General features: G+C 35.9%; 1 protein-coding gene and 1 pseudogene across 8 annotated transcripts in view; one reads left to right on the forward strand and one right to left on the reverse strand.

The window, feature by feature from the left end:
* The window catches only part of Cdh18 (cadherin 18), an 834,629-nt gene that overhangs the window by 732,125 nt on the left and 86,552 nt on the right, over window positions 1-15,952 (forward strand). For all 8 annotated transcript variants that reach the window (XM_029544026.1, XM_029544030.1, XM_029544027.1 and 5 more), the window contains one exon: window positions 4,037-4,204. In XM_029544026.1, the coding sequence (XP_029399886.1) occupies window positions 4,037-4,204 (168 nt within the window). The remainder of the gene's footprint in view (window positions 1-4,036; window positions 4,205-15,952) is intronic.
* On the reverse strand, window positions 9,516-10,460 carry LOC110328739 (annotated as a pseudogene).

Consider the following 15,952-nt stretch of genomic DNA (forward strand, 5'->3'; position numbering starts at 1 on the left):
TCTTTCTTTCTTCCTTCCTTCCTTCCTTCCTTTCCTTCCTTCCTTCCTTCCTTCCTTCCTTCCTTCCTTCCTTCCTCTCTTTCTTTTTTTTTTTTTTTTTTGGCTAATATCCACTTATTAGTTAATACATACCGTTAACGTCATTTTGGGTCTGAGTTACCTCAGTCAGGATGATATTTTCTAGTTCCATCTATTTGCCTGCAAAAGTAAGGATGTTCTTGTTCTTAATAGCTGAGTAGTATTCCATTGTGTAAATGAACATTTTCTGTATCCATTCTTCTGTCGTGGGACATCTAGGTTGTTTTAAGCTTCTGACTATCACAAATAAGGCTGCTATGAACATAGTGGAACAGGTGCCCCTGTGGCATGGTGAGGCGTCTTTTGGGTATATTACTGAGAGTAGTATAGCTGAGTCTTCAGGTAGATCTATTTCCAATTTTCTGAGGAATCTCCTGATTGATTTCTAGAGTTGTACCAGCTTGCAATCTCACCAGCAATGGAGGAGTGTTCCTCTTTCTCTGCCTCCTCTCATGTGTTGTTATCTTCGGTTTTGATCTTAGTCATTCTGATTGGTGTAAGGTAGAATCTCATAGTCATTTTGATTTGCATTTCTCTGATCACTAAGGACTTTGAGCATTACTTTAGTTGCTTCTCAGCCATTCAAGATTCTTCATTCTTGTTTAATTCTTTACCCCAGCTTGTGATTGCTTTATTCTCTCTCCCAAGTGGGACTGAGGCACGCTCACTTGAGCACTTCATCTTGTTGACCTTTCTGAGGTCTGTGGATTGTATCTTGGATATTCTGTACCTATCTTTCTTTCTTTTTCTTTCTTTCTTTCTTTCTTTCTTTCTTTCTTTCTTTCTTTCTTTCTTTCTTTCTTTCTCTCTCTCTTTCTTTTCTTTTCTTTTCTTTTCTTTTTTTTTTTTTTGATTGCGTTGTTTAGTCTTTGGGGGATTAATTTCTTGAATTCTTTATATATTTTGGATATTAGCCCTCTATTAGATGTGGGCTTACTGAAGGATTTTTTTCCCAATCTGTAGGTTGTTGATTTGTCTTATTGACTATATCCTTTGATTTACAGAAGTTTCCGGTTTCATGAGGTCCCATTTATCAATTCTTGATCTTAGAGCATGAGCCATTGGAGTTCTGTTTAGGAAATTTCCCTCTGTGCCAATGATTTTAAGGTTCTTCACACTTTCTCTTCTATTAGGTTCAGTGTATCTGGTGTTATGTTGAGGTCCTTGAGGCCCTTGTACTTGAGCTTTGTACAAGGTGACAAATATGGGTCTATTTTCATCCTTCTACATACAGACAGCCAGGTAGACCAGCACCATTTATTGAAGATGCTTTTTCCCCCATTGTATATTTTTGGCATCTTTGTCAAAGATCAAGTGACCTTAAGTGGGTGGTTTTATTTCTGGGTCTTCAATTCTGTTCCATTGAGCAGCATGTCTTTCTCTGTACCAATACCATGCAGTTTATAATCACTATTGGTCTGCCAAAAAAATTGAGGTCAGGGATGGTGATTTCCCAAAGCTGTTCTTTTACTAAGAATTATTTTCTCTATTCTGAGTTTTTCACCTTTACAGATGAATTTGAGAATTGCTTTTTCCATGTCTTTGAAGAATTGTGATGGGATTTTGATTGGGGATTTCATTGCCTCTATAGAGTGCCTTTGGTAGGATGGCCATTTTTACTATGTTAATTCTGCCAATCCATGAGAATGGGAGATCTCTGTAATTTTTGAGATCTTCTTCGATTTCTTTCTTAAGAGACTTGAAGTTGTCATACAGATCTTTTACTTGTTTGATTAGAGTTACCCCCAAGATATTTTATATTATTTATGACTATTGTGAAGGGAATTGTTTCTCTAATTTCTTTCTCAGCCTGTTTGTCATTTGTATTAAGAAATCTATGGAATTATTTGCTTTAATTTTATATCTTGCCACTTTGCTGAAGTTGTTTATCAGTTGGAGAAGTTCTCTGGTAGAAGTTTTGGGGTATTTTATGTATACTATCATATCATCTGCAAATAGTGATACCTTTATTTAATATTTACCAAATCATATCCCCTTGATCTTTTTTGCTGTCTTATTGTTCTAGCTACCACTTCTAGTACTATATTGAATAGAAATGGTAAGAGTGGGCATCCTCATCTTGTCCCCGATTTTCGTGGGATTGCTTCACATATGTCTCCATTTAATTTGCTACTAGCTGTTGGTTTGCAGTAAATTGTTTTAATTATCTTTAGGATTGGCACCTTGAATTCCTGATTTCTCCAATACTTTTAAAATGAAGGGGTGTTGTATTTTGTCAAATGCTTTTTCTGCATCTAAGGAGATGATTATATGATTTTTTTCCTTTGAGTTTGTTTACATAGTGGATTATGTTCATGGATTTTTATATATTAAACCAACCTTGCATCCTTGGGATAAAGCCTACTTGATCGTGGTGAATCATAGTTTTAATGTGTTCTTGGATTCAGTTTGCAAGAATTTTATTGAGTACTTTTGCATCAATATTCATAAGCGAGATTGGTCTGAAGTTCTGTTTTTTGATTGGGTCTTTGTGTGGTTTGGGTATCAGAGTAATTATGGCTTCATAGAATGAGTTAGGTAGTGGTCCTTCTCCTTCTGTTTTATGGAACAGTTTGAGGAAAATTGGTATCAGGTCTTCTTTGAAGGTCTTTTAGAATTCTGCACTTATTCCATCTAATCCTGGTCTTTTTCTGGTTGGGAGGTTTTTAATGACTTCTTCTATTTCCTTGTATGATATGGGCCTGTTTAGATAGTTTACCTGTTCTTGATTTAACTTTGGTATGTGACATCTGTTGAGAAAACCATCCATTTCACCTAGATTTTCCAGTTATGTTGAGTATAGATTTTTATAGTAGGATCTAATGATTTTTTGGATTTCCTCTTTTTCTGTTGTTATGTCTCCCTTTTCATTTCTGATGTCATTAATTTGAATACTGCTTCTTGGCCCATTAGTTAGTTTGGCTAGGGGTTTATCTATCTTGGTGATTGTCTCAAAGAACCAGCTTTGGTTTTGCTGATTCTTTGTACTGTTTTCTTTGTTTCTATTTGGTTGATTTTGCCCAGTTTGACGATTTCTTGCCTTCTACTCCTCTTGTGTGACTTTGCTTCTTTTTGTCCTAGAGTTCTCAGGTGTACTGTTAAGTTGCTAGTGTAAGATCTCTCCAGTTTCTTTACCAGGGCACTTAGTGCTATGGACTTTCCTCTTAGCATTGCTTTCATTGTGTCCCATAAGTTTGGGTATGATGTGTCAACATTTTCATTAAATTCTAGGAAGTCTATAATTTCTTTCTTTTTTTCTTCCCTGACCACATTGCCACTGAATAGAGAATTAGTCAGTTTCCACACGTATATTTTCTATAGGGCTTCTCTTTTTACTCTAAACTCAATTAACAACTGAATCCTCTTTTGTCAATATATTGTATATAAAATTGTTTAGAAACTTTAAACTAAGAAGTTGCATTTGTTAACTTCTAATAGGAGGCAATGAAAGTTAATGGCATGTGAACTTGGTGGACATTGCTGCTATTTGTCTCAAGGGTGAGCAGGGGTTAAGTCATGGTAATGAGGACGTTTTGAAATGTCTGGCATGTCAATGAAGTGACTCAATGGGTAAATACATCTCTACCAAGCCTGGTGACCTGAGTTTGATCTTCATATCCCACAGTGTAAAAAGAGAGAAAATATATTCACAGATTATCTTCTGATGTGCACCCATATGTCTAGGTTGAAGGCAACCATGGGACCCATCAAACCAAGAAAACATACAATAAAAGATTCTTATTTTGACACACAAAAATGATTTAATATGTGCATGCAAACAAATGTATCCATAACTCAGTTTTTGAATCATAATGAGATGTAATTTTTTCTAAATATAACTCTCACTTAAAATTTCCTATTTCAAAAACTAGTACTGAAAATATTATTTGCCTCAAAAATATTATTAGTTCAATGTACAGCATTTACTGATTGTTTTCTTTAAATTTCCATGTTCCAGGAGTCATTCGAACAGCTTTACACAACATGGATAGAGAAGCCAGAGAGCATTACTCAGTGGTCATTCAAGCCAAAGACATGGCCGGGCAAGTTGGCGGACTTTCTGGATCCACAACTGTCAATATTACCTTGACTGATGTCAATGACAACCCACCACGATTCCCACAGAGTATGTACCTATTGTCTACACGTTATATTTATCACCATTCATTATGCAAAACAAATGGAATAATTGAATACATAATGTACTGTCTCATCAAGTGAGGTTATTTTATCCCTTCCCTGCTGCTCGCCTTTGTGCTGTGTCTCTTCATTAGTCATGTGTAATGGTATCTCTTGACCTACTGCCTTCTAATTCTCATACATGTCTAGTCCATTATAAAACTAATGAAATCTTACTTGTTACAAAGAAGGCATGTTTTATTCAAACATTCATGGATATATTTGCTGTGGATTTTGATGTGGCTGTTTCATTGATGTATTTTTTTTTAATATTTAGCTAATGAAATTGCAATTTTAAAATAATTAAAATGAGTACTGCCTGTGCGTGCACACACATGCACATGCATATACTACACAAAGACACATACACACAAATACAAATATCTTCTGAAGGTTGTTAAAATTGATCTAATAAGGTTGGATTTCAGAAGAGAATATGAATATCTAAAACATAATCCATAATGCAAAAGGCAATACACTGGCAAGGAGATGTTAGTGGTGAAAAGAGTTGGGTTTTATTCAAAACTCAGTGTCAATGATATAAATAAAATACATTAAAATGTTTCTGATATGGCAAACACTGTAGTGATCTCTTAAATAATGGTGAGTGTCCAGACCAATCCCATATGCAAGTTGTGACAGATACCCATCTTACAAGGACTGGTCACTTAGTACTGTTCATGTGCACATGGCAAACAGGGATGGAACCAACCATTGGAACATGTACAAACTAACAATGGCAATTTCTCAAGAAAAAATCCTGTCTGTACACAGCTGCCAAACAGCTTCTCAGACATGGTGGAGCTTAAGAGTCATATCCTCAGCTGTACTTGATATTTTGAATGTCCTATGTGGGTAACCACAGCTGCTGTGAGCTGATGAGTGTAACAGCTACCATCTATTCAATTTTTACCCCTACCTCTAGTCCCATCTTTCAAAGTTACTACATTTACAAGACAGTAAAGATTCTATAAGAGAGTTAAATAATAATGAAATTTTGACCCATATGAAAATATAGCTTTTATGCTTGAATCTAGAAAAGAAATGCATTTATAATTTTAGTATTTGGGCATATAAGAAAACTGGACTTAAAACACCTGTTATTCAAAAAAAACAAAAAAAACAACAACAACAAAAAAAAAAACAAAAGGCAAGTGACCTCTGTGACAAGAAAACAATAGACGTGTGCTTTGATGGAACTTATTGCAGCTTTCTTCCATTTATAGCATTCTGTGTAGAGTAAAACACAGACTTAGATCTCTTCACACTCAGAAAGGTGGTTATCAATTTGATATGAAGATATTATGTGTTAAGAATCATTTACTCTTTCTTATCTAAAAGACAGTTTTGACTTTGATTAAAACTAAATATAATGCTATTTTTAATAATTTGGTACAACTATAGTATCATATATTACAATAAAAGAGCATCCTGATTTATGTAGATACATTGTCACTTATCAAATAGATGTTTATATAGTGGAAAATTATGATAAACTACTTGAAAATAAAGATAGATAATAAAGACTACATTTTCAAAAAGCATCAGGATGTCCATGAATCTCTCAATAATTTAAAGTTTATGCAGTTCATATCTAGTAGTGAGAAAAATCTTATATTTTGTTTCTCTTAGTATGTGAGCATCCTCTTTAGATCTGTGCACTGTGATTGCATCCTTCTTCACACTCAGAGGTGTTGCCCACCAAACCATTGAAAGTGATTTTTGTATGAACGCCTTCTTCATTCTAAACTGGGCCCTCACATGGTTTTCTTTTTCCATAAATCTAACACGTGTGACAGAGTAAGAGACATTTTAATATGTACTTAGTACTCATTCTGTTATAATAAATAAGCCCTCTCTTTATTTGACAACTCTTACTGCAATATTATACCATACTTTTGTCATTAATTGTAAATTCAACAGGTTTCCTTTTTGTAATGTATTCCCTTCTCTTTTCTCCAGTTTAACTATAATATATGTAGGCACTAACTAATTTTATCCTTCCCCATTCTCTATTGAAAGGCAAGAAGGTTCTGTCACAGTCTTTTCTAGTTTCTCATTTCTGTACCAATCATTACAATACCACGTCTGTCTCATGTGCATGGTTAGTCTATTGCCCTCTATATAGCAGATTTATTGTTTCCATTCAGTGTTCTTTAAGCTGGATATTTTATGTTAGTTGTATTTTCTATATGAATCTACTTCTCTGCTCTTTGCATACTGCAGTGAACTTATCTGCCACATTAACTAAGCACACCTTCCAGCAGTGAAATACTCAACTGCATTCATACTCTATAATACAGATACTTGGTTTAAGATAAAGATCTCCACCTTTTTTATTTAAATGTAATGATCACCCTTAATTTATAACCTTTTCCTAATACTTCTAATTTGAAAGTCATTGTGTTGAACTTTTTTCCTCTTTCTAGTTCTTGAAAAAAAATAAAATCAATTAAGGTTATCACTGACTTGGGAGAGGACGGTTATAGAAAAGTGGTCAAGGACTAGTGAACTAAATACCTTTTCATTACCCACCAGGTTTCTATTTCTGAAGGGTGCTTTAGAAAATATTACCAGTTCACAGTAGAGTCAAAGAAATCATGAGAAAAGATTGCATATGGTGCATGAAATTATGACCCATTCAGAAACAAAAATGGGGAATAATGAGGTTGGTTTGGCTACAGTGCTAAAATTCTGGCAGCATTTGAAGACATTACAAGAAAAAAAAATGTGCTAATGTGGTACAATTTAGCAAATGGATTTCTCTATCATTGATATTCAAATTTTGAAATAAGACTTTTAAAAAATGCTATACATACATATATAGTGTATATAACATATATATATATATATATATATATATATATATATATATATATATCTTCTTAAAACCCCATATAAGCTGCCATGTATCCTATTGCAGGCCTAAAATTTATCCATAGCTAAATTAATACATTAGTAAGAATTATTGTTTTACTTTACAGTTACTCCATTTTAGGGATCCAGTTCTTATTCTTTGAATCCCTTGCCTTTGTGATATGTCTTCATATTTTTTTCCAATTTGAAGAAAGTTTAATACCCTCAAGGATGTTTTGTTTAGTTTAATCTTCTTTTATAAGTGTGACTCATCATATTCTCTTAATTCCATCACAGTTGGAATAAAATGTACTATTTTATAATTTCAGTATCACATTATCTGCCAATGTGGTCTGTGACCACAGATCCTTATATTACAATTATAATTGTTTTGGATTATCATGAACCATGTCCACACAAAATGACATACTTACTCGGTAAACACTACCTGTTGTGAGTGCTTGGAGACTGGCCACTCCATCACATATCTCCCTCTCCTTGGGCCTTTGTGGTTCCTTGCAGACAACACTGAAGTTGATATAATTAATAATACTGTGATTGCTTTTGAATTCTCCAGAACACAGATTCATTTGACACTCATTTTGAGTTAAAAATGAGCAAATACTTTCAGTTAGTGTGACTTGATAAACTCCGAGATTCGATGGAAGTCGGGACCCTCCAGCACCTAGTAGTTACCCTGTGAATTCAAAGGATCACAGAGAAAATTAAAGGCTATTCCGAGAAAAATTACAATTTATTAGAAAGTGAGGAAGGCACATTGCTGATATGCAGAAAGTCTTAATGATGTGGATAAGCAACATAATCATGCTTACTGTCCCTTTAAGTTGATGTCTAGAAAGGAGCAGAACGTGGTACTCTAAGAGAAGTTGATGAGGAAGCTGCAGAGGAAAGCATCAGAGCTAGCTGTGTTCATTTTGTGAGGCCTAAAAGTAGATATCTAATGTATAAACTAAAAGTTCAAGGTAAGACAATGAATGTTCATGAGGAAATTAAAACAGACCTTACACGGTGGGTTTAGAAATACTAAGTTGAAGTGACACTCCTCTCCCAGAGGTCTTGAATTCAGGTCTAAGACTTATAACCCTCTATATGTAATCTACCTCCAGACATCGAATATCCTGTTCTAACCTCTGTAGGTATCTGTAAGCATGCCCCCCGACACACATTCACATTAACATAAAATTAAAATAAACAACATTATATAAGCAATGAAAGATAATATTCTGAACAACAGATTTTCAATGCAGAAGATCAGCCTTTTATTTAAAACAAAACCAATAGCAAAACTATGCATTCTTCGGCTTAGTAAGTATGTAAATGGAGATGCAGGGATTCAGTGTTTAAAAGGATAGATTGACTTACTTTTTTATGATTAATGCAGATAGGACACTGGATGGACACCAGTGCTTATTTGCATCCGAGCTTCATTCCCTAGACATCCCACGATCTGTCATGTTAAACTAAACCTCCTGTCCATTCTCTGCTAATGAAGCATCACAGTGAACCTGTTTACAACATATTTTCCAGAAAGTTTACCCATTGCTGAGGAATGCAGCTTAGGAAAACAAAAAGACACTTTATAGTACCATTTCTTATTTTCAATGAACCTGATAGTTTAGCAATCTGGCAGAGTAACATGAGGAGAATAATGCCACTTCTATGCCAAAAAATGTAGTATCTATTCTGCAGTCAGTGGATGAAGGTGTTAAAGATTTATTATTAAAGAAATATATTTTGCATGACTATAACTGCCACATATGGAGTTTTTCCCATTGATCTGAACCAAGTAAATAAAAAAAAATGTCTAAAGAACATTTGTGTTTTATAGGATAGTCAAAATACCAACACTAACAGCAATTTAGCAGGAGCTGATTTCTCCCTTGAAAATGACTGTGACTCAAGGCTCATACTGGAGAATATGGTATAAATAGTAAGCAAGCCATCTTTATTAGCAAAATTAATGTATGTGACTAAGTGAAGTATCATGATAAAAAATTACACAGATGGAAACTGTTTCCAAAATGTGCATAAAAGTAGTTTTTGGAATATTTATGTGTAGAATTGTTTTTACATTGTTGAATTGAAAACAAGGAATTAAAAATAAACATAAAGTTAAGAAATAAAGCAGAGATTTGAAGAACTATACTGCCACCCTGAGAGTTTCACTAAGGGTAAGTTTTTATTACTCTCCATAGCATGCCATGTAAATATGTTTTCTGCTAGAGAGAGTGGTTGTATAAAATAAGTAGCATCACTGTGTTTTTAATTAAGGTTAAGATTTTTTGTTTTTAGTTTCAACACAATTGTATCCCTTCTTCCCATTCATTCTTCAAATCCCTCCTGGCTACTTTCCACTGAATGTTTCACTTGCCCTTCCACTCTTTTTTTTTTTTTTTTTGAACATAGGAAGCTGTTTAATTAGGTTAACAATTTAGGAGACCAGCTTGTGAGGATACATCCCATTTGTCAGGGAAAACTGAGACCGCAGGTAGCCCTGGAGCTGAGAAACAGCTTTAATCTTTGGCAAAATCTGTGAGTCCACAGCTTTCTGATCAGCCTTTCGCCGCTCTGTAATCTCGTATTTCTCCTTCTCCGTGTAGAAGATCTCGCTCTCCTGATGCCTGGGCTTGCGCAGCTGCTTCTTCTTGAAGTAAGCATCAGTCAGGTGTTTGGGGATTTTAACACTGCTGATATCAACTTTTGTAGAGTTGGCAATGACAAACTTCTGGTGTGTTCTGCGCAGAGGAACTCTGTTGATGACTAGAGGTCCAGTCACAAGTAGCAAGCCACTGGCCAGCTGCTTCAGAAAGACCACTCTCTTGCCCCGGTGGTGGCGCCCTGTGAGGATGATCAGGACAGTCCCGGGAGTGATGCTGGAGTGCAGCCTTCTCACATGCTGGCTGAAGGGCTTCTTGCCATGGCTCAGCAGCTTCCGAGGCACATCTTCGGTGGGATAATACCTAGGCATTTTCCGAAGCTTCACCACCCGGGTGCCACCGTTCTTGTCCCCACCAACAGTTTTGGTGACAGTAGCAAGGACCTTCTCCTTTTTCTTCTTCTTCTCAACCTTGGTCTTGGCAGCGGAGTATTTCCTTTTGTACAAGGCCTTCCTGGAGTACATAGCAGACCGGGAGTACCTGCCAATTCCTCTCACCAGGACAGGGTTTCGGCTGCAATGGGGCTTCGCCTTCTTGGGCTTTTTAACCTTAGGGCGACCCTTTTTGGCTACTGCGGCCCGGGGACGGGAGGCAGCAGGTCACCCACCGCCAGCCTTCTTGGCTGCAGGTTTCTTCTCCTTTTTATCAGGGCACCTTTTCACCCACCATCTTGCAACACGGGAAAGAGTGCCCTTCCACTCTTGAATGGATAGCATCTTTCTCTTTTAATAATTTTGTTACATACATACACATGCATATACACATCAATGTGTGTATATTCATAAATATATATATATATGAAAATATACATGTTCTATTAGTATACATATAACATAAATATACAAATATATTACATAATTATAAATGTATACACACATATATATATATATACGTACATACATACATACATATTATATATATACTGCAGCAATTTCAAAGAAAGCCTGTTTGTTACACAGTTTTCTGTATTCTGGCCCTTATATTCATTCTGCTCCATCTTTTGTGATGTTTCCTGTGCCATAGATGTAAGAACTGTGATATATATCTACCCAGTAGTTCTGGACCATGGGGTGCATTAATAACTGCATTGTTTCAAATTATTCTTTCTATAATAGTTCCTGTTTTCTGTAAAGGGCATTTGCAATTATCGGTGGAATGTTATATATTAACTATAATATTAAGAATGAAACAGAATCTTATATGTCATAGAAAAGTGGTGAGAATGGACGGTTTTCTAAGACACATGATGGCCCTAATACCAGGAAGCTGACTAGGTTCCAGAACATGCATAATTTGAATGGCCTTAAGTCCAGTGAGATAGCTGTTGGTCCCCACTGATGTGTGAATGCTACTTTTTACACCTGCGTGCATCTTGCCAAGATGGTAACCAGTCCTAGGTTAGAGCTGAATATGCCTCCTTCACTTGGCAGGTTGCATAGTATTTCATGGAACCATGGAAATTAAACTGGAAGAAAGAGGCTGTCCTGTCAGATCCAGTTTCAGACCCACATCTGAATCATGTGTGCTCTGTGTGTATTGTCTTCAGCAGCACCCTCAAAAGAAAAATATCCTATGAATATCTTAACAGACCCAGAATAATCCCTCATAGAAGCGAGGGGGGTGGGAGAATGTGTTTGCAGAGGGGAAATGACGAAGGGGGGGTAGCATTTGAAATGTAAATAATTAAAATAACTAATTAAAAACAGAATAATCCAATATATTTTCAGGATAAAACTTCTTGAGAAAGAAGGACTAGAGAGGACATAAAAACATCCTATGAGAAACCCACATCCCACAGTGTCTTAGAGCACTGAAAGCAGGTGTCACCCTATCCTTTCCATGACAATCCTAAAAGTCTTAGCTGTAACAATAAGGTAGGACAAGAAATTTAATGGGTACAAATATGAGAATGATTTAAATTATTTCTAGTTGCAGATGACATGATATTCTACATAAGCAATGCTAAAAATTGCATCAGAAAAGTTGTGGAAACAATTGACAGTTTTTAGCCAAACAGCAAGTAGAAAATCAATGTGCAAATCAGCAGCCTTTCTGAATCATCAAGAAACACCCAAAGAAAGGTGTGATGAACACACCCCCATTTATATATTAACTATATAGCATCTGTCTTCATTCTGCAATGAAGAATTTCTAATATCTAAAGAAATAAAATCACATACACAATTCATCACTAAAATTGGAATACATCCAATATTCATATCAAAACAAAAAAATACTGTATAAGCAAATCAATCTGGAGCTTGAAGAATGCTGCAGGGATTTCAATTCCAGATTTCAACATAAGGAATTTTAAATCACATTATGATTGCATATCTAACAGATTGTGCAATACCATAAAACCAATGTTATAACTACAAGAAAAAATTTTTCTTAATGTGGAGTTCAGGAACAGACAACAATACTCACAAATATTAAATAACAAATAATGATAAAATACTGAAGGTATACATCTCATGTTTTTGATGACCATAGGACAATGCTCACGTCATAGAAGGAATAAGAGACAGTTTAGGGGTTTGCGGTTTTTTTGTTTGTTTGTTTGTTCATTTTGTGTGTTTGTTTTTTATGTCTTTGCAAATGTCTCTTTCAGAGCTTTCTTTTGGGGGAAATAAAATACTTGTGAATTTTCCTGATTTGTCTTGTATGTGAAGTTTTCTTACATTCTGTTTTGTTTATTACATAGATCACACACACATGCACACACATATGCACATGTACATACATATTAGTTTTGACTCACAACTCTTAAGTACATTCTTATAATTCTTTAAGTTCTGCAAAATCAGGAGTTACTTCCTAACTCGCTTGTTTGTAGAAATATGAGGGTTTTGTTTTTTATCATTACCAAATTAGCTAAAGGGATTTCAACTTTGTATTCTTAGAGAAAATTTGTAATTTGGGTTATAGAACAAAATTTCTCTGCTCAGAAGATATGATTATTTAAATTGAATTAATCTGAAGACAGGATTAATTAAACTAAAAACACCAAAAATGCTTATGAATCTCAGTGATTTTTTTTTCTTAACAGAGCATTAGCTTGGTTACCTTAGAGGTATTACTGTTTGCTTATATTCTTAAGCTCAATGTGATCAAATTTATATTCTTTCTATTGGAAATGTGAGCTTCTGATCCTGCTCTTTTGACAGACATTTCCGATTTTTATACCATTCAAGTCTTAAGTATGTAATACACTTGCTCCTCACTGTAGACTCCATCAGCTGCAGTTACTGGCATTTACGTAAAGGAAACAAGCAAAGTTCTGATAATCTCCAATAGAGTTAGTATGACAAATTGGAATTGGTTTGGTAAGATTTATTCTCACAAATGGGTGTTAGAAATGTTAGCATAAAATAAATATCTTTAAAAAAATAATTATCTTTAAAAGTACTTCTGTATGTTTGAAAGAGGAAAGCCTAGGGCTTAAGAATGATAATATCTTGGAAATATGTTTAAGTAAGAGTAGATCAGATGCAGGCTTGTATTTTGTCCTAATTAACTTTTGTTTGGGACTCATGCTTGTCCTTATAAATCCATTCACAGAATTGATTTCTGTAAGTGGAATTCATCTTCAACTGAGTTCATGAAAGCAGTCCACGACAAAAGTAAAGAAATAAGATGTTTTAGTCAGGGTTTCTATTCCTGCACAAACATCATGACCAAGAAGCAAGTTGGGGAGGACAGGGTTTATTCAGCTTATACTTCCACACTGCTGTTAATCACCAAAGGAAGTCAGAACTGGAACACAAGCAGGTCAGGAAGCAGGAGCTGATGCAGAGGCCATGGAGGGATGTTCTTTACTGACTTACTTCCCCTAGCTTGCTCAGCCTGCTCTCTTAAAGAACCAAGACTACCAGCCCAGAAATGGTACCACCCACAAGGGGCCCTCCCCCCTTGATCACTAATTGAGAAAATACCTTACAGCTGGATCTCATGGAGGCATTTCCCTAACTGAAGCTCCTTTCTCTGTGATAACTCCAGCCTGTGTCAAATTGACAAAAAACTACTCAGTACAATTGACCCCTTGTCAACTTGACACACAAACACATCACAATAAACCTCAACCCTTAGTTTGTTATTCATCCCCAAGATCTAAACAACTTTAAAAGTCCCACAGTCTTTACACATTAAAAGTTTAATCCTTTAAAAATATCCAATATCTTTTAAAACAAAAGTCTTTTTACAATTAAAAGTCTCTTAACTGTGGGATCCACTAAAATATTTTCTTCCTTCAAGAGGGAAAAATATCAGGGCACAGTCACAATCAAAAGCAAAAATTAAACTCCAACTGTCCAATGTCTGGGATCCACCACATGATCTTCTGGGCTCCTCCAAGGGCTTGGGTCACTTCTCCAGCCGTGCCCTTTGTAGCACACGGCTTTTTCTCTAGGCACCAGATGCCTGTACTCCACTGCTGCTGCTGTTCTTGGTTGTCATTCATGGTCCTGGCATCTCTAAAACACTGAATAGCCCCTTCAGTCCTGGGCCATCAACTGCGACTGAGGCTGCACCTTCACCAATGACCTTCCATGGCCTCTCAAGTGCTGAACCTCAGCTGCTCTGCATGACCCCTTCATGCCTTCAAAACCAGTACCACCTGGGTGACTCTTACACATTCCCAAGTCCTGCTGCAGCACGAGGTACAACTTTGACTGTCTCAGTAACACAGCTTCTTTGTGCTTTCAGAAAACACTGCCCAGAAGATGTCAACTCAATGATGCTGGTCTCTTCTTAATCACAGCTCATTTTTTAGCTCCAGCTAACCAGCATCAATAGTCCTAGTAATGCAAACTTCTGGTATCTTGTTAATCACAGCTGATTCTTCAGCACCAGCAAACCAGAACCACCGAATCTTCAAAATCAAAATAGCAATGGCTCTGATAAGATTCTTTAATCTTCCCTCTGAAATTTCACAAGCCAGGCCTCCATCTTCTTCACTGTTCTCAACATTATCTTCCAAGCTCCTACACAACATCCCACAGAGCTCTTAACACCAAATGGATCTTCTAACCCAATATTCTGAAGTGTTTCCTCAGTCCTCCCCCCAAAATGGTCAGGTTGTCACAGGAATACCCCTACTATGCTGGTACCAATTTGTCTTAGTCAGGGTTTCTATTCCTGCACAAACATCATGACCAAGAAGCAAGTTGGGGAAGAAAGGGTTTATTCAGCTTACACTTCCATACTGCTGTTCATTACCAAACGAAGTCAGGACTGGAACTCAAACAGGTCAGAAAGCAGGAGTTGATGCAGAAGCCATGGAGGGATGTTACTTACTGGCTTGCTTTCCTTGCTTGCTCAGCCTGCTCTCTTATAGAAACAAGACTACCAGCCCAGAGATGGTACCACCCACAGGGGGACCTCCCCCCTTGATCACTAATTGAGAAAATGCCTTGCAGCTGGATCTTGTGGAGTCATTTCCCCAAGTGAAGCTCCTTTCTCTGTGATAACTCCAGCCTGTGTCAACTTGACACAAAACTAGCCAGTACATGACATAAATATACAAATAGTTTTGGAGCATACCGAGCTAGGTGTATTGACATATTTAGTAATATATATTTATGGACATACACATAAGTGTATGCAAAAAATAAAGACAAAATAAGCTATAAGTTTGAAAGAGAGGATGTAGGTGTATCTGGAAAGATTTAGAAGAAAGGGAAGAAGGAAATATGTAATTATATTATAATACATATAGAAATAGATAATTTAAAAATAAATTTCTTAAATTGCCAGTATGTACTTCCTTTTAAGTTAAATAGTTCTTCATTATTCCATTTATATGTTGTTTGTTATTTGTTTTGGGCATTTACATCCCGAGATTTGTTAGAATTTTTACTGATTGGATTACTTGATTGATAGATTGGCAGAGCTTAAATCTATAGTTAGCCTGAGTTCTTCATGTAGTCTAAATTTTTTTCTTTCCCAATGGGTCATTAGCAAGTATTTTCTCCAGTTCTATAGACTACATATATACTCAATTTTATTTATGTTTGGTGGTATTGATGGTAGTAGTGGTGGTTTTATTTTATTTTTTTTAATTTATTTTTTCATTCCTCCTTAGAATGAGGAACATAACCCCCATGAAAAATTATAGGTACAGCGACAAAGTTTGGAGCTGGGATGAAGGGATGGACTATCCA

The sequence above is a fragment of the Mus pahari genome, chromosome 11 (assembly GCF_900095145.1).
Source record: "Mus pahari chromosome 11, PAHARI_EIJ_v1.1, whole genome shotgun sequence".
NCBI classification, from domain to species: domain Eukaryota; kingdom Metazoa; phylum Chordata; class Mammalia; order Rodentia; family Muridae; genus Mus; species Mus pahari.